The sequence below is a fragment of the Chenopodium album genome, chromosome 9 (genome assembly GCF_948465745.1).
Source record: "Chenopodium album chromosome 9, dcCheAlbu1.1, whole genome shotgun sequence".
Taxonomy (NCBI): domain Eukaryota; kingdom Viridiplantae; phylum Streptophyta; class Magnoliopsida; order Caryophyllales; family Amaranthaceae; genus Chenopodium; species Chenopodium album.
The window spans coordinates 69,935,799-69,952,138 of NC_137842.1; the positions used below are offsets into that span (position 1 = coordinate 69,935,799).

The 16,340-nt window shown below is 33.4% G+C and overlaps 2 protein-coding genes, 2 non-coding genes and 2 pseudogenes across 8 annotated transcripts; 4 read left to right on the top strand and 2 right to left on the bottom strand.

Annotated features, from left to right (window-relative positions):
* The first annotated feature begins 878 nt into the window (after positions 1 to 878).
* LOC145559063 (uncharacterized) lies at positions 879 to 5,371 on the top strand. Its single transcript, XM_081620466.1, has 6 exons — positions 879 to 1,255; positions 1,750 to 1,864; positions 1,981 to 2,637; positions 3,088 to 3,199; positions 4,373 to 4,431; positions 5,081 to 5,371. Exons 1-5 carry the CDS (start codon positions 1,173 to 1,175, stop codon positions 4,396 to 4,398), a joined length of 993 nt encoding a protein of 330 aa, XP_081476592.1. The 5' UTR covers positions 879 to 1,172; the 3' UTR covers positions 4,399 to 4,431; positions 5,081 to 5,371.
* A 256-nt stretch (positions 5,372 to 5,627) lies between these two features.
* On the bottom strand, positions 5,628 to 5,700 carry TRNAR-ACG (transfer RNA arginine (anticodon ACG)). The gene has a single exon. It is a non-coding gene; the product is annotated as a tRNA-Arg (tRNA).
* A 109-nt stretch (positions 5,701 to 5,809) lies between these two features.
* On the bottom strand, positions 5,810 to 5,882 carry TRNAR-ACG (transfer RNA arginine (anticodon ACG)). The gene has a single exon. It is a non-coding gene; the product is annotated as a tRNA-Arg (tRNA).
* A 632-nt stretch (positions 5,883 to 6,514) lies between these two features.
* On the top strand, positions 6,515 to 7,214 carry LOC145560399 (dirigent protein 23 pseudogene; annotated as a pseudogene).
* Positions 7,215 to 8,430: 1,216 nt separating this feature from the next.
* LOC145558093 (dirigent protein 23 pseudogene) lies at positions 8,431 to 9,085 on the top strand (annotated as a pseudogene).
* A 2,270-nt stretch (positions 9,086 to 11,355) lies between these two features.
* Positions 11,356 to 15,731, top strand: LOC145560400 (uncharacterized). 5 transcript variants are annotated; one of them, XR_014093141.1, is made up of 4 exons: positions 11,356 to 11,530; positions 12,198 to 13,048; positions 13,148 to 13,297; positions 15,236 to 15,731. XR_014093141.1 is itself a non-coding variant. In XM_081621651.1 (4 exons), the coding sequence occupies exons 2-4, from the start codon at positions 12,409 to 12,411 to the stop codon at positions 15,467 to 15,469; spliced, it is 456 nt and encodes a 151-aa protein (XP_081477777.1). In that variant the 5' UTR covers positions 11,356 to 11,530; positions 12,198 to 12,408; the 3' UTR covers positions 15,470 to 15,731. The 5 variants fall into 5 exon arrangements, 3 of the variants coding, with proteins under 3 accessions (XP_081477777.1, XP_081477779.1, XP_081477778.1); XR_014093143.1 differs by having other exon boundaries at positions 12,951 to 13,048; XM_081621651.1 differs by having other exon boundaries at positions 12,198 to 12,480.
* The last annotated feature ends 609 nt before the right edge of the window (positions 15,732 to 16,340 follow it).

Below are 16,340 nucleotides of genomic sequence, written 5' to 3' on the forward strand. Positions count from 1 at the left end.
TGAAATTAAATTATTTTTACTGAACTAAAATTAATTTTACTGAACTGAACTTATTTTTATTTAATATTATTTTTTTAAGGTGAAGAGAACAGGGCCTAAGTATTGTATCCGTTCCTCAATTTTGTCATCGTAAAGGATTCATCTAATTGACTTTCAATGTTTGAACGACCCACCATTAATTAGTAAGCTAATAATATGATTAATTCCGCATGTGATATACAATGTAATACAAATTACACACACTTTTTTTTTTTTTTACAACACAATTTACATACACTTGTACACATATATATGGAGTATATGACATATATGAATAAGAATTTAAAATTTATATGAACTTATTTTGCTAAACTTATATACCGAGTATCTAAAAAATAAATTACTAATAATAAGTTTAGAACAAGGGGTCATTTGTAACGATATTGCAAACTTGATGCCTTAATAAAATTAGTGCTTCCGGTTTGTGTCAAAAAATAAATAAATTAATAATAATAAATTTTGAACACTATTATATATTCTTTTTCAATAACATAAACTATACAAGGATATCTAATTTTTTTTTTTTTTTTTAATTTTTTTTTACGGAGACAAATATATGATTTTAGATGACATAGGTAACCTTTATTGTAATAATTTTAATTCTTATTATAATTTGTATTAAAAAAAAAAAAAGAAAGACCAAAAACCACATACCAACATTAGCTCTCTTCCACAAATTAGATTTCTCAATTCTCATTAAAAAATCCTAATAGAATTAGTTTACCTTTTCCTTCATCATCTTGTCCTACTTAACAAAAAACATGGAAAATTATTTAATAATTCTACCAAAAACACAACACAATAATAAAAAAGAAAGCAAAAAAGGATTCCCACCATCCTCCTCCTCCTTGGATTTATTGCCTGCAAAACCACCCTTCTTTCTCTCTCCTCTTTCTTTATTTTGCTTTCAGTTTCTTCTTCTTTCTCTTCAATCAAAAGAGGAATAAAGAAGAAGAAAGCAAAATCCCCAAAACCCTTATCCATCCTACCCCAACAACAACAATAATAATTTCTCCAGAATATTTACCCCTTAAACTTATTTTTTCCCCCTAATTTCTTGCTTTGGGCGGATTAAATTCGATTATTTCAATCAATTTATAATTGATTTGAACTATTTTTTTTGAATTTTAAGAATGTTGGTCTCTAATTCTTTTGATTTATGGCAAAGGGATGCGTTTTTCTCTGCTGCTGAAGAAGTTCAAGAATCTGCCGACATGTATGTTTACTTATTCTAGGTTTTTTCCGATCTGGGTTTCCTTTATTTTTTTTCATGGATTTTTGGTTTTTTTTTTTTCTTTTCAATTTTATATTTTTTGGGTGGTTGGTAAAAGAGGGTTTATTGTTGCCAGTATTTTATGGGTTGTAGTTTTTAGTTTAATTATATTAATAAAGTTTGTAATATTGCATAATTATTGCTGTTCGTATAATTATTTTTGGGGTATGATCATGATGCTGTACAAATTTTAGTCAGTGTGAATGGATTTTGTCTGTAGATGTTTTCCTGTATTCTTTATTTAGTGTTTTTGGATTATTCTATTGTTTTTCAAACTATGTTAGTTTAGGATGAAATTATGAGCATCTTTATTGAGGTAAAGAGTGAAATTGAAATGTATCTATGGTTGGAAATGAATCTTTGAGTCCAGATTCTTAGGTAACAATTAAAATTTTATAAGGGGTGTTTTGTAATTAATTCAATGGTGTTTCCTTCAGCTTGGAATCAGCTTATCGATTATGGATTAGACAGAAGAAAGATGGGTTATCTTCGAATGATTTAGATGAGCTTCGTCGTGAAGTTCAAACAGCTCTTGGCACTGCGAAATGGCAGGTACTTGCCAATATTATTTCTGTTTAGCTGTTCTAACTGTATGTACAAACTGTAGTGTGTTGTCTGATTTTGATGTTCGTTTAAGTTATTTAGTAATAATTGTTTTCTGGTATTAGTTGGAAGAGTTTGAGAAGGCTGTGAGGTTAAGTTATGGAAATTGCCGCGATCATAGTAGAATGGCAAGGCACCAGCAATTCCTTGTTGCCATTGAAAGCTTGATAACCCGTGTTGAAGATACATTGAGGGATACGTTGAATGAGGAAGGAAAGCAACCATTTCGATGGGTGAATTTGGATGAAGATGAACGAGATGACCTGGCTATGTTCCTCTCTGGTTCTGAAACGTTCACTAAGAGTGCAAGAAATAAAATTGCGAAATCTTCCAATAGTCTAACAGAAGAGAATTTATGTAAGAAAAAAGATTTGGACTTTGCTGCTTGTAGCACTAGTACCAGTGCAGCATCCAACATGCAGGGAAAAGGTTCACCTGCATTAAAAGATGATATAGTGATTAACATGGAGCAACCTATTTCTCTCATAGAACTAAGTGCAAGGGAAGCACTTGGGACACGGGGGGATATGAATTGTGACGCTGATAGAACACGCAGTGCAAAGAGGACTCATATATCACCCAATTCTGGCTCATTAAAGATTGTGATTCCTAACGGAGATGATAATATGAGTACTATGTCAACCATCGAGGCCACACCAAAGGTGAAGGGCTTCAAAACGTCAAATTTACTTCAATTCAGAGGAATTAGTTGCATTAATAAGGTTAGCTGAACTTATCTCCACAAATTAATGCTCAATTCCTGCAGAATTGTGATTTAAATATTTCAGTCATTACAAATCACCCATTTTCCCCCTCAACTCTTGCACTTGGATAAGGAATTCTATAAATTTTTAGTTCCCAATTGATGGCCTTTCCTCCCCCTTGATTTATTTATCTTTCTGCTCTGTTTTGTTTGATTATTCAAAAGCTTTTACAATCTCCAAGCCAAAATTCTAGATTTATTAATACTAATGTAGCTCTGGCTAGCATTGAATTACATGATACTGCTCTACTCCTGTCCCCTGCCTCTCTTGTTGATTGATGTTATTGCACTATGTTCGAATTAAAATCCTTGTCATTTAAGGGATCACCCCTCTATCTCTTGTTTATTTTGATTAATTATTCATTGACCATGATACCAACGAACTACCACTAACAATTACTTTTTGCAGCTTTTTACATGCTCCGGTGGTTTAAATAATAGGATGCAAGGCTCAAGACGCTTGCAGTTGAGCTCTTCCATGCGACTCATACTCATTTTGATGCTATCAATTTTCCTGCTGGGTAAGTACATTCCTTAAGAAGTCAAAAAATTAATCCACTGCAAAGTTTGCAGACATTAAGACCTTTATATTTCATAATCTACCTTCTTGTATGCATTTGTTCCTCCCTCGACTAATGAGATATAGTATGTTTATACGACACACTATTATATTGCCCAAATGCCTCCAAGTAAGCTCCTGAACAGCATTGAGGGATTTGATTGTACACAACCTTATATATAGTGAAGAGTGGGTTCCTCCTTTGATCCAATTGTTATCACACTGACTGCTTTTAAAGAAAATCAACAATTAAGCACAGAAATTTCACTGAGTCCAGTTCATTGTAATCCAAAAGAATAGTAAATCTTTGGCTTCATTGAAAATGGATAATGATTTGTGGCTTATACCTTATAGTTGAAGAAAAATACATCTTTTGGAAAGTTTTACTATCCTCTAGAGTAAAGCTGGAAAGCATTTCAACTTTATGAAACAAATGAGAATGCATTTCCTTTGAAGGATGATTGATGCTAGGAAGATATGTAGGGAATTGAGTGCCTTACTCAACATTCAATACTCATATTTATTTTGCTGACTAATTTGAAAACTTAGTTTTGAATAGAAATTTCTTCCTTTCACCTGTAAGCCAAGAAATGTCAATAGGTTCTTTTTGACTGAGCTTCGTTATCTGAAGCATGCAAGAATGCAAATTTGCTAGTGGATGATGTTGATGTATTCTGCCACTGAGCCTTCATTATCCTTCCGCTTTTATTGATGATGAACAAGGTTATATGTTCAATGTTTGTCAAATTGTCTTCATTTGAAGATTGGCTCAAGAGTTGAACCTTCATGTGCATTTAGAAATGGAAGCATTAAAGTTGTTGGGCAAGAATATTTTCTAGTACATGTGGTAGGGTTTTGGCTGCAAAGTAATTTAATTCATTTGGTGAAGTTAAATTGTTGCTAATCACCTATGGTATGGGTATGTGGCCTATGTTGTAGTAATGCATGTCTCATAGCAGCCTGTATGATAAACCTCCATATCTTGTTGAAGGACATGGAAACAATCACTTTTTTTCCTCTGTAATATCCTGCGTGTCTGAACTTGAAATATGCTGTTGCTTCATTTTCTGTGTAATATTCTTATCTTACCTTTGAAATGAAGATCTAAATGTTTTGTCTGTCTGATTTTTTGCAGTACCCTATTTGGTTCACTCAAACTGAAACGTGATTATGCTGCTAGGTCAAATACGATAGGTATTTCTGCTTTCTTGCATCTTCGTATTACAAGTTGTGAAATCTGCCACTAAATGTGTGCCGTACTGTCGTGTCATCTCAGATATGCCAGCATGCTGGCATGAGCTTGGATTTCTTTTCTTGTCTTTCCTTTCAAAATTATGATTTAAATTTAAGTAAAGTTCAGCTTATTATTACTACACCCAAAATAAAGCTCCAACACTAACTCTATAAAAATGTACTCCATATCATCAATATAGCATCATATAATATTTTATAGAATCAATACAATGTTAAATGCTTTATCTTAATATAAATGTAATTTGAAGTTAATATTATCCTGTCTCTATATGCATGAATAATTTTAAAAAGTCTTAGATTTTTCATTGGTCATATTACAGATTTGAGTATGGCATGGATTCATAGAATATTCATATGAACTTATTAAGTTATGGGATGATTCACTTATTATATTAACTTGCAACCTGTTGGTTTGTCACGACATCAACTTGTTCCAACTTAAAGTAGGATACAATGAAGTCGGTAGATAACTGTTCCGTCTTACTAATCATTATATATGGTTGTGCTTTATATTGACAGAGGGGATATGACTGCTTGGACAACTATTACTAATATTGTTTCTGATTCCAAAAGTTGTGTATCTGTGCAGATGTGAGTAGATTCTTCCACATGATACAGAGAATTTATCAGCATCCTATGTACCAAAGGCCATGCTGTCTGATTTGATTCACATTTGCTGTCTGGATTGTTAAGCCCCAATGATTGAAGGGCTTTAACCTTTTTCTTCTTATTTGATGGTGATTTAAAATTACCACTTGAGTGTAGAAGTTCAGGGTAACGAAAAAAATGATTTGTAATAGACCATTATTGTACATCGGAATGAAATTATAGGTCCGTTGCCACATGTGTAATATTATCCCTTTTCAGTTAGTCTTGTACATATCATTATATCAACATTCATTTTGGTGTTGCTTTACTTGGCTAAAGCACGCGCTATTGGTCTGATCTTTAGCATGTTTGCAAGTATTGCAGCTGATGAGATCCCATATTCAACAAAGTGCAAAAACTTATAATCTCACCGGCTTTGTTCCTCAATGGTCAACTGTGATTAAACCAGTTGTTTCCCAGAGGTAGTACACTTCTTAATGCCAACATACTCGCAGAAGAGAAAAAAATAAGTTGAAAAACATACAAAACGACTCCGCTGGGGATCGAACCCAGAATCTCTGGTTTCGTAGACCAGCGCCTTATCCATTGGGCCACGGAGTCCTGTTGTTTGTTTGAAACACAATATTAATAACAGCTAATATAAGTTTAATAAGAAGCATACAACTTTCAGATAACAACAAAAAGTCAAGAATAAAGAAAAAAAAAAAAACGACTCCACTGGGGATCGAACCCAGAATCTCTGGTTTCGTAGACCAGCGCCTTATCCATTGGGCCATGGAGTCGCTCTACCATCTGAGCTACATCCCCTTTGGTTGATTATAAGTTATGTTGATTATATTCTATTTATATTTGCCAATGAATTGAGAAAATGGTGAAATTAGATCACTTGTTGATAAGACATGCATGTTTCTTGCCTGTCAAAGCCATCAACACACATCAATGACTTGGTCTTAAGGCTCAATCCTAGTATCCCATCATTATACTTCATAATAACCTTATGTAACACATAACTACATAAGGGTTGTATTTAATTATTTTTTTAAAAAAAAGTCAATGCTAACCTTGCTCATCAAAAAAGTCAATGCCAACCATTTATATTCTAATCATATAAAAATATTTTTGGATTCATTACTTGTGACTTACTTTATACAATTTCAATTTAAGGCAAAGTCATGCAATGTTTTCACCATAGAATATAGAATAGAAGTCAAATTAATTAGTTATGTCTTGTGTGTTCGTTGCTTGGAAGAGTTGGAATCCATCATTTTTACAAGTAGTAGCATTAATGAAACCCTTTCTCCATTCTTGTGTAGATAGACATTCCCTATATAAACACACCCTTTTATCTCTTTTCCAAACAAACAAATTTATCAACAACTCATTTTTTTTTTTAGGGAAAATTTATCAACAACTTTAAGCAACCAAATTTAGAAATACATGAAGTTAATATTTGTTATTTTGAAATATTTGATATTCACATCTTATGTGGCAAAGTTGGGCCTTGGTAGGGCTGATTGGCCCGAAACATCAACATGGGCCAAAACAGAACCATATAACCACCATGAACACATAACTGTCCTACAATTCTACTTCCATGAAATTGCAATTGGCAACTCCTCCACCGTTGCATTAATCGCCCAAGCCCAACCCGTTGACCCGAACAACTCGTTCGCCTTCGGTAACTTGTATATGGTCGACGAGCTGCTCACTGTGGGTCCAGACCCAAAGTCCAAGTCAATAGGCCGGGCCCAGGGCTTCTCTGGCTCAGCCTCACAACAAGGTGTGAACTCTTTTATGGGCTTAAGTTATAGCTTTGTTGATGGGATTTATAATGGGAGCTCCATCAACATTTTGGGCCGGAACTCGATCTTGAACCCGGTTAGAGAAATGCCGGTTGTTGGTGGTACTGGGCTTTTTAGGATGGCCCGTGGATATGCAATAGCCCAAACATACTATTTTAATGTTACTTCTGGGATTGTTATTGTAGGGTACAATGTTACTGTTGTTCACCAATAAGTAGTATTAAATTAAATTAATGGTTGACTTTTTTTTTTTATTTTATTTTATACTCCGTAATACCTTCACCAAAGCACTATCTTAGATTAATTTTCACATTTTTTAATTACGTTGTCCTAAATTAATTCACTACATTTTTTTATCTCTACGTAATTTGTGACATAAATTTTTTTTTGAATTATTTGTGCTAGTTAAGATAAATAAAGGGAGTAGCTTAGTAAGCTTCAATTCGAATGGGATGAAAACTAATTTGATAAATAATAATTGTTTGCATAAATCAAACTAAAGTAGTTGACCTTTTATCATCAGGCCATCAGCATTACGTACTAGACTAGTTTGATAACCGGGAATGAGTGAAATGACTAGAGAATTAGAATTTGTTATATAACAATTATTTAAAGTTTGTTATATGAATATTAATACTTTATATAATTAACAATAATTGAGCAAGCTGATGATGGTTAACATTTGTATTAATTTAAGTATGAACGAGGTTATATTTATTTAAAGAATGCAAGGTAGTGCCGTAATAAGTAATAATCCAGCTAGTTAATCAATGGAAGCTAAGGTCAACTTGTTACAATCAACCATGCATTATAGATTGTTTTTTTTTTTTATTTTTTTGTTTTTTTTTTTTATTTTTTTTTTTGTGTTCTACCCGGTTCACCTTTTGGGCTAATCTGGACCATGCATTACAGATTGTTATTGTAAAGGTTAATACTATATTAGACTTGATTAGAACTCATTAAACCTTATTTAACTTATTAGACCTTATCAAATTTATTGGACCTTATTGAAACTTATTTGAACTGATATGAACTTATAAATCTTGAAACCTATTTTTATAAGTTGAAAATTACACATTCTTCAGAGATTAAAATAAGGTCAAGGAAAAAAAGGTAACCTTAACTCAATTTTTAACTACGGAGTAAAAAAATTTTTAATTATTAATTATAAAGTTCAATTACTTAAAAAAAAACTAACTATTTCAATTCTATTAAAAAAAAAAAAAAAACCAATTATCTTTAATACTCCGTAGGCAAGATAAGGCACCATACACATATTAATCAACTTTCATACTTAATTTTCAAAAATAACCGTAGAGACAATCTGTCCTAGCTCCTAGAAATAAAAATTCAATCGATCAGTTGCTAGTTGAGAGACGACAGAGAAGATAAGGAAAAAATATTAAACCATATTAAATAATTTACCTATGATTGATGATTATAATAAAAATTAAGGCAATTCAACCCTGAGAAGTTGTGAAGTACTTGTCTTTCATAAGTTGCTACTCACAATATATAATAAGCCACTACCAAATTAAAGCTTTACATATATTCCTTATATAACGGATAAACCACATAATATAATTGCAATTACAAATAAACCAATTCAAATAGGAAAAACCATGACAAAATCAATAGAACTCGCTATTATCACATTATTTGTGATACTATCATCCTATATTGTAAATGCAAGTTTTGCTAAGACATGGGCAAAAACTGAGCCTTATGGCCACGAGCGTAAGACTGTCCTACAATTCTACTTCCACGACATAATGAACGGGGACTCCCCAACTGTGGCCTTAATCGCGCAACCTATAGGAGGCAACAACTCGGCCTTGGGCTTTGGCAGCTTGTTTATGGCCGATGATCCACTCACCATAAGCCCTGACCCGACCTCCAAGCTTGTTGGCCGCGCACAAGGTCTATATGGTGCAGCCTCACAAGAAGGTGTGAACTTGATCATGGGGTTGAATTATGGCTTTGTTGATGGTATCTATAAAGGGAGCTCTGTGGTTATTTTTGGCCGGAACTCAATCATGAATCCGGTTAGGGAGTTCCCGGTTGTTGGTGGGACTGGGGTTTTTCGTATGGCTCGTGGTTATGCTGTGGCTCAAACCTACTTCTTTAACCTTACTTCTTTGAATGCAATTGTTGGATACAATGTTACAATTTTTCACCTTTAAGAATTATTTCATCATGCATATATTTTGTACACTTTCAACTTTGACTTTGGTTATCTTTTAATCTTTTATGCATGTCGTGGACTAAAAATAAAAAGGTTTGATCTGATTGTGTATACTTATGTTCGTTGTAACATTTCAGTATTATGTTTGTTACTTAGCTCCTAGTTTGATCATTATTTAATATTTATCTTCGTTTTTTTTTAGTTGATACGTATTCCTTTTTTAGAAATTTATTTTAGTTGACATACATATTTTCTTTTTGAATGGGTAAACCTTGTATTTACTATTGTACCCCACATATCATTATATCTCATTCCTCTTTTCTCCTTAATATGTATGTGTGCTTAAATTGAATGCGTCAGCTAAATAGAAACGGAGAAAGTAATAAGCTGATTACTTGGTTAGTGTTGCATTACAATAATTCAATATAGAGTATTCAATACAGTAGTTAATTTAGGAAATTGTCTATATATACGGAGTACTTCGGTACTTGTATAACAACCTCATGTTTTGTAAGTTTGTAACATTCTTAAGTGAACAAAAATTATATATTGAATTTTTGATTTTCTATAGTAGTGACCCTCGTAAATAATTTCGTGCTTAAGTAACTCGAGACTTCAAAGTAAAACAATAGTTTGATTACACTAAAAAACGTCAAAATTAAACATTAGTTAGGACATTTGTGACAGGTTTTTCTTTTTTTAGGACTTCAAAATTTGATCCTTAGGTATAAATGTATAATGACACCTAAAACTTTAACCGAATATATATACTACATCCGTTACAGGTTATGTGCAACGATTAGACATTTTTTCTCTCTACCTTTATGTCAAATCGTTGCACATAACCTGTAACGGAAGTAGTATTTTTTTTTTTCGCAAAACAAATGAAAATATGCAAATTGAGAGATTTTTGTTTCACCTAAACTGAGACATTATTCAGTCATTTTTTGCTAATTTCGACCTTTGAATTTGAAGGGCTTAAACATCCCTTTAAAGATTCCGAATAATTTTTATGACAGTCAAATCGAAAAATACAAAAACAATTTAAAAATGGAGAGCCTATTATATACACCCGGGGTCATTTGCTCATTTAATCAACAAATGAGCAAATAATTTTTACACATTGATTGATTAAATGAGCACATAACCCCGGGTGTACATTACAATCGGGTGTATATACATAGTAACAAATTCTAAATGGAATGATACATTAGAAAATAAATTAAAACTAAAGTGGTACCATGTGGATCCGAACAAAAAACCCTTTATTTTAGGTCTTGTTTGGTAAAATTAGAAGTAGCGGGCAATTTTTAGCGATCGCTTAGCGGATAATTGTTAGGGTAGTGAGTAGCTGTCAACTAGTTGATTGTATGAGTGTTTGATAAAAAAGGCAGTTGCACTACTAAAATATGCAAAATTGAGAGTGAATGATATCTTAAGTGGTTAGAGCTCCCCTCCCGATTCCAAGAGATCTTGGGATCAATTCTCATTCCCCGCCCTTGTGGCTCTCTAAACACCAAAAAAAAAGGTCAAAATTCATATACATAAAAAGTAACTAAATTTGACAAACGTTACGTGTTACTTTTAAACCCTACTATTTTTTTAACGTTTGAGAAGACTTACCTCACTCTACCACTAAACAGCTACTCGAACTGCTACTTTGCCAAACACTCAATTTTTTTTTCGACCTCAAAAACTACTGCCAAACAAAGTATTAATCTAGGGTTATAAAATAGTTTAGTTTTAGACGAGGTGGGCTGTTAAATAATTGCACGTAACCCTGACTATTGGGCGGGTCGAGTCAGGGTCGGTGCAGGTTGGGTCAAAGAGGGTCACATTTTATAGGGTCAATAGCGGGTTGATGATGGGCGGGTTTACAAAATATCAATTAAAATAAATATTGAACAAAGTCATTATTAAGTATATATGAATACAAATTAATCTATGTAATTATTTTTACATTATCTATTTTGTTTGACTATTAAATTGAAAAAACATTTTGGCCTTATATTAACCCTACCCAATAAGTGCTATGTCCGTTAAAAACCTTGTCTATTTAAAGCCCTTAAAATTGGCCTTGACCCTGTTATCATTGGGCTACCATACCAAATAACCAGTTTATTCAAGCCTACCAGGTCGGATGAGGTGGGCTCTAAAACACACATGTTGGATTTGCTTAAACAATACAGCTAATGACAAATTTGCCCATTTGATTATTTGTGAACCGCCTGTTTTTCTTTAGTTAAGTACTCCGTAGTTCTGGGATTAACTACTTTGAACATCCAACTTCCTCATAATTTTTACGCAGCCGAAAAAATATATATATAAAAAAAAAAAAAAAAAAACGTAAATTTTACTCGTATAGAATTAATTGGTAATTTAAGTTCATTAGTCGATGGCCACTACAAAATTGCAGAATCTTCATCAATTTGATAAATTGAAGGTTAGTTTTTTTTTATTTTTTTATTTTTTTATTTTTTTATTTTTAATTTGAGTGTTGAAATAATTTTCAGATTTGAGAGCTTAAGTTATTTAGAGATATATACTTCGTATAGTCTTAATTTTGATTTCTTGAAACCCCAAATGATATACAAACCTGATGTTGATGTCTAGCTCAAATTCCCAATACACATACAATTTTCTGTAATTTTTGATTCTATGATCTCCTCTTGATTTGACATACAATTGGGATGATATCTTGGGATTTGAATGTATTATGAATTACCAGAGATGTAAATTTCGGGATATGTAGCTGAAATACTTAATAGAAATTTAAAGTTAAGATTTTGTGTACTTTTTGTTATTTTTCTTCTGGGTCTTTGTTTTTTATTGTTTGATTTAGTGAATATTGTTGCTTAATATTATATTATTTTATTATGCGAAGATGTAGAATTTTATAATATTTGTGGAGTTTTTAGCTGTGAAGATTTACCAGTATAAAGATATGATTTTTTGTATTCTGAATTGACTGATAACTTGTTCTTTGCTTGAATTGTTTCTGTAATTAAATTTTATGTTTAGTTGAAAGTGAGGTTAGGTTAAGTATTTTATTCAAAATTAATCAGCTCAATGGGAATAGAATTGAATTGAATTATTGTTTGATTAATCAGAGATGTAAAAGAATTGGAACGGAGGACCGGATTAGTGATATGCCAGATGAGATCCTCTGTCATATTTTGACATGGTTGACACTCAAGGAAGCAATAGCTACTGGCATCCTTTCTAAGAGATGGAAAAACTTATGGGCTTCCTGCCCTTATCTCAACTTTGGATGTTTGGAACCATTAAAAATGGACCAACAAACATACGTGCGATGCATTGATGATATTTTACGACAATATAATGCTCAAAATTTGCATAAATTTAGGATTGTCCGCCCGTGGGTTAAATCTGGTGAGAAATATCTTGATGAATGGATTTCGTTTGCAATTAATTATGGTGTTTGTGAACTCGAGCTAAACTTAAACGTAGGTTTTACTCCTGGTAATTCCAAAAATTATTATTTTCCTGCTCATGTTTTTGGTTCATTGCATACTGCCTCTCCCATGTTAGGAAACACTTTGAGTCTCTAACAGATCTCTGCCTAAGATCTGTAAACCTCACAGACGATGTTTTTAACTTGATTTTATCTAGCTGTTTTTCTCTTGAAAGATTTCTTTTGGAGTTTAGTTATGGGCTAGTGAATGCAAAAAATACAGCTCCTCACTTAAAGCTGAAATTACTCGAGTTGTACCGCTGTCATGACCTAGAATATTTGCAAGTTTTTGCCCCAAATCTTATATCGTTCAAGTATGACGGAAAACAAACAACTCTCTCTATTAAGGATGCTAAGCAACTTGCTTCTTTGAGGCTATCTTCTCCAGACTATATCTTGCTAGGAGCGAAAAACTTCGTTTTCAGTCACTTCTCCTCTCATTTTTCAAACCTTAAATCTTGGGTTGTTTCAGCTCATCTCTTCGAGGTTAGCACTGAAGCGAAGCATATTGAGTTAGCCAATTAATTTATTTATTTTTTCTGGTTTTGGCCACTTACTGATGCATTGGTATTGTGCCTTGTGCAGGACATAAGCGATCTTACGCAACTCTGTGTTTTTAGTAATCTAAAACAGCTGGTGGTTGATGTTAAATTTACTTGGTCGACCTGCCTGTGCTACAGAGTGGTTGCTTCCATAATCAGGGGAGCCCCTTTATTGGAGCAACTTGAGATAGTTGTAAGTACTTCTGAACTCCCATTTCCTGGCCAGCACTTGCATGAAATATTTTCTTAACCATATTTTTTTAAAAAAAAGGGACAGTAATTTGTTTACTAAAGGCTAGAGCCTATGCTACTTGGACATGGGTATGAATCTAAGTGACTATGTTTCCTAGGGTGGAGTAATGAAATCATAAGAGAGATGGGATAGGTGGTCAACATCATTTGTTTACACTTCTATGCTTTTTTGTACTTGGGGGGTTGGGGGGGGGGGGAACTTGGGGAAGCATAGCTTACAACCTGTAATAGACTAACTTGGAGGGGTAGTATAGGTATTGGAGGGGTAGTATAGGTATTCTAGTTTTATTAGTATATTAGGGTTCCTTAGTATAAATAGAGAGGGAAAGAGAAGGAAATAGGCAGGCAGAAATTTGGAGTGGTTTCTTAGGAGAGTTGTGACCTAAAGTCACTATTGGAGCTTTGTAGGCTAAACCTACTACTATCGTTATAAAACCATTAATTTGTTTAATCAAATTTCTGAGTTTTCTCTTTCGTTGTACTGTTATTACATCGAGTAATTTCAGTTTATTACACAACCACAGATAAACAAAGCAACAAAGGGTAGGCACCCTAAGCTACTAAAACATATGGTCTTGTTCTTACCAAATACAGTCAGAGTTTTCCACTTGCTAGGCTTTACTACATTAATCCTTATGCAAATTTCTAATATAATCATCTTCACCAGCACTGATGAAGTACGGAGTAGTTAACAAGACCATATGCTGAACTGATTTCCTGTCTCGACTACACATCTGACAATCTGATTCTGCTCAGATTTGACTTCTACACTATTTTTAGGAATGTTAGATCTGCTCCAGTCGCCAGTTCAGTTTGTTTTGATTACCCTGTAACCAAGAACAACCATTGGCAATGGCATACCTTTTTCTACCAGTTTCCACCCCTTTTGCTCAAATCCAGCCTTCCAACTCGAGCTTGCATCCATAGTGGTCTACAATCTACATTCCCACCAGCTTTAATCTTTGATATACACTGTGGACCCAATTCACCTAAAGGACATCTCCTTTTGGCATATTTACCAAATACTTGCCTATAGCCGCTGCATTTCATAAGATGCAGTCTCTAACCCACAATGCTTTTTAGGCTTGCAAATGTGATCTCCAGGTAAAACATAACCTACTCAGAATCTCAGATTAACTCCCTTGCCGCGTTTGAATGTTGTCATGGTATTCAATCAAGCATTTAGCTTGAATAAAATAGAGAACTATCTGATTGCTCTTTTCAATATAAGACCATCAATGATCCATCTGCAAACAAGCTTGTCTAGTACTTTAAATCAGTCGAACATAATAGACCTCTAACATGATTGTTAGGCTACCATCTCATAAGAGCATTGGAATTTAAATGACCTGATTATCCATGTGAGGTTCTGGAAAGTGTAAAAATAGTGTACTATATGTTAATACCATTAGCTGGGGAATATTGATCGTGTTAAATCTAGCTTAGTAATATCAGCTCTATTGGCTAAGGAATCATGATATCCACATAATTTGGCCTTATATAGCTTGTATTACCCTAGTAGTTTAAGCTCTATAACTTATCTACTGTTCTTGTATTTTGAAAACCAGAGTTTAGTAGTTCCCCAAAAATCATTGAGCTCGATGTTGAACGTATATGTGTCTGCATTAGTGTCTTTATGTGAGTTTCACAGTCAACATGCGTGTGCTACATGGTAATATGTGCTAGTTTAATTTGTCTTCATTAAGTTTACTTCCAAAGGTCTTACAGACTTGAGTTTCTCTTGATTTTTTCTTTTTTTTTTTTTTTTTTTTTTTTTTTTTTTTTTTTTTTTTTTTTTTTTTGTGCACTGGCTTATTACTGCCTTATTATAATTGATTAAATGGGTAATGCTGATTGATGTCCTCTCTGTTGCTTGTAGCTCCCACCATGCATTCCTAAATGGCAGGAATACCCGGCACTAGAATTGGCTTCTATGTCTCCGCACCAGAACCTAAAGGAGGTCAAATTGTTTGGTTTTCGGGGTGATGAAAACACCATGGAGTTTCTTTCCTATCTTTCTGAAAACACTGTTTCTCTTCAGAAGATCGATATTATTGCTCATAGTGCTTTAAGGCATGGAGAAGATCTAATAGTTGATAATGCATTGTATTGAAAAACAGATGCTGCTAAACATGCTAAGAATTGTGTGTTGCAGCTTAGACAAACTATGCATGCTAATACCCAACTGCTGTTTCATGATGGATGACTACTAGTTCAGAAATGTGTTGTGGCCTGTAATGATGCTTTAAAGCAAACTAGTCTATGACCCAGATGTTGCTCTAGGTTATTTAGTGTTTGTACTGTAATTTTGTTTTGTCTCTTAAATATAAATTTTAACTAGCCGTGGGTGCGTGTGCCTCCCAATTTTGTATAAATTATTTGGTAAAAACGCTTTTGATGCATATTTCTTACAAGTTAATCTACTAAGTTAGTTTATAATTAATATAAGTTATATTCGCTTAACAATAATCATCAACATTGTTCTGTAACCTACATAAGTTTACTCAGATGAACTCAAATTAACATTGACGACATAGACTTAGAATGGTAGAAATAAATGATATCACCTTGCTTAACTTGCTACAAATTTGAGAAAGAAAGTCAGAAGCGATGAACTGGAACCATTTTGAGACTTGTGAATACAAGGAACTTCAGCTCCCTGACGAAAAGGTGGTAAAGACTTAGAATCCCTGTCATTATTATTCGAATCCGATTGGAAATTACATTTGATATCAACACTCTTTGAAATTGGTGGTTGGAAATTACATCTTTATCACCACCAAACGATACCAGTTCCGAAACAACAACTGAGCTTAACACACTACAATGAAATCAACTGTCGAAGCAACCACTTTTACACCACAACAACCCTTTTTTGACCTGACAACCAGTTACACAAGCATTGGGAACTTGGCAAGTCAAATAATAACTTGGGTTACAAACTAGACCATCTTACCCTTCTGTTTTTTTATCAACCAAAGACA

Bases quoted from the DNA above. Each gene is read 5' to 3' on its own strand.
- LOC145559063 (XM_081620466.1), top strand. From the start codon at position 1,173: ATGTTGGTCTCTAATTCTTTTGATTTATGGCAAAGGGATGCGTTTTTC. The intron at 1,865-1,980 runs GTACTTGCCAAT...TTCTGGTATTAG, and splicing joins TTGGCACTGCGAAATGGCAG to TTGGAAGAGTTTGAGAAGGC. The intron at 2,638-3,087 runs GTTAGCTGAACT...TACTTTTTGCAG, and splicing joins GAATTAGTTGCATTAATAAG to CTTTTTACATGCTCCGGTGG.
- LOC145560400 (XM_081621651.1), top strand. From the start codon at position 12,409: ATGATATTTTACGACAATATAATGCTCAAAATTTGCATAAATTTAGGA. The intron at 12,481-13,147 runs GTGAGAAATATC...TGCCTTGTGCAG, and splicing joins CCGCCCGTGGGTTAAATCTG to GACATAAGCGATCTTACGCA. The intron at 13,298-15,235 runs GTAAGTACTTCT...TGTTGCTTGTAG, and splicing joins TGGAGCAACTTGAGATAGTT to CTCCCACCATGCATTCCTAA.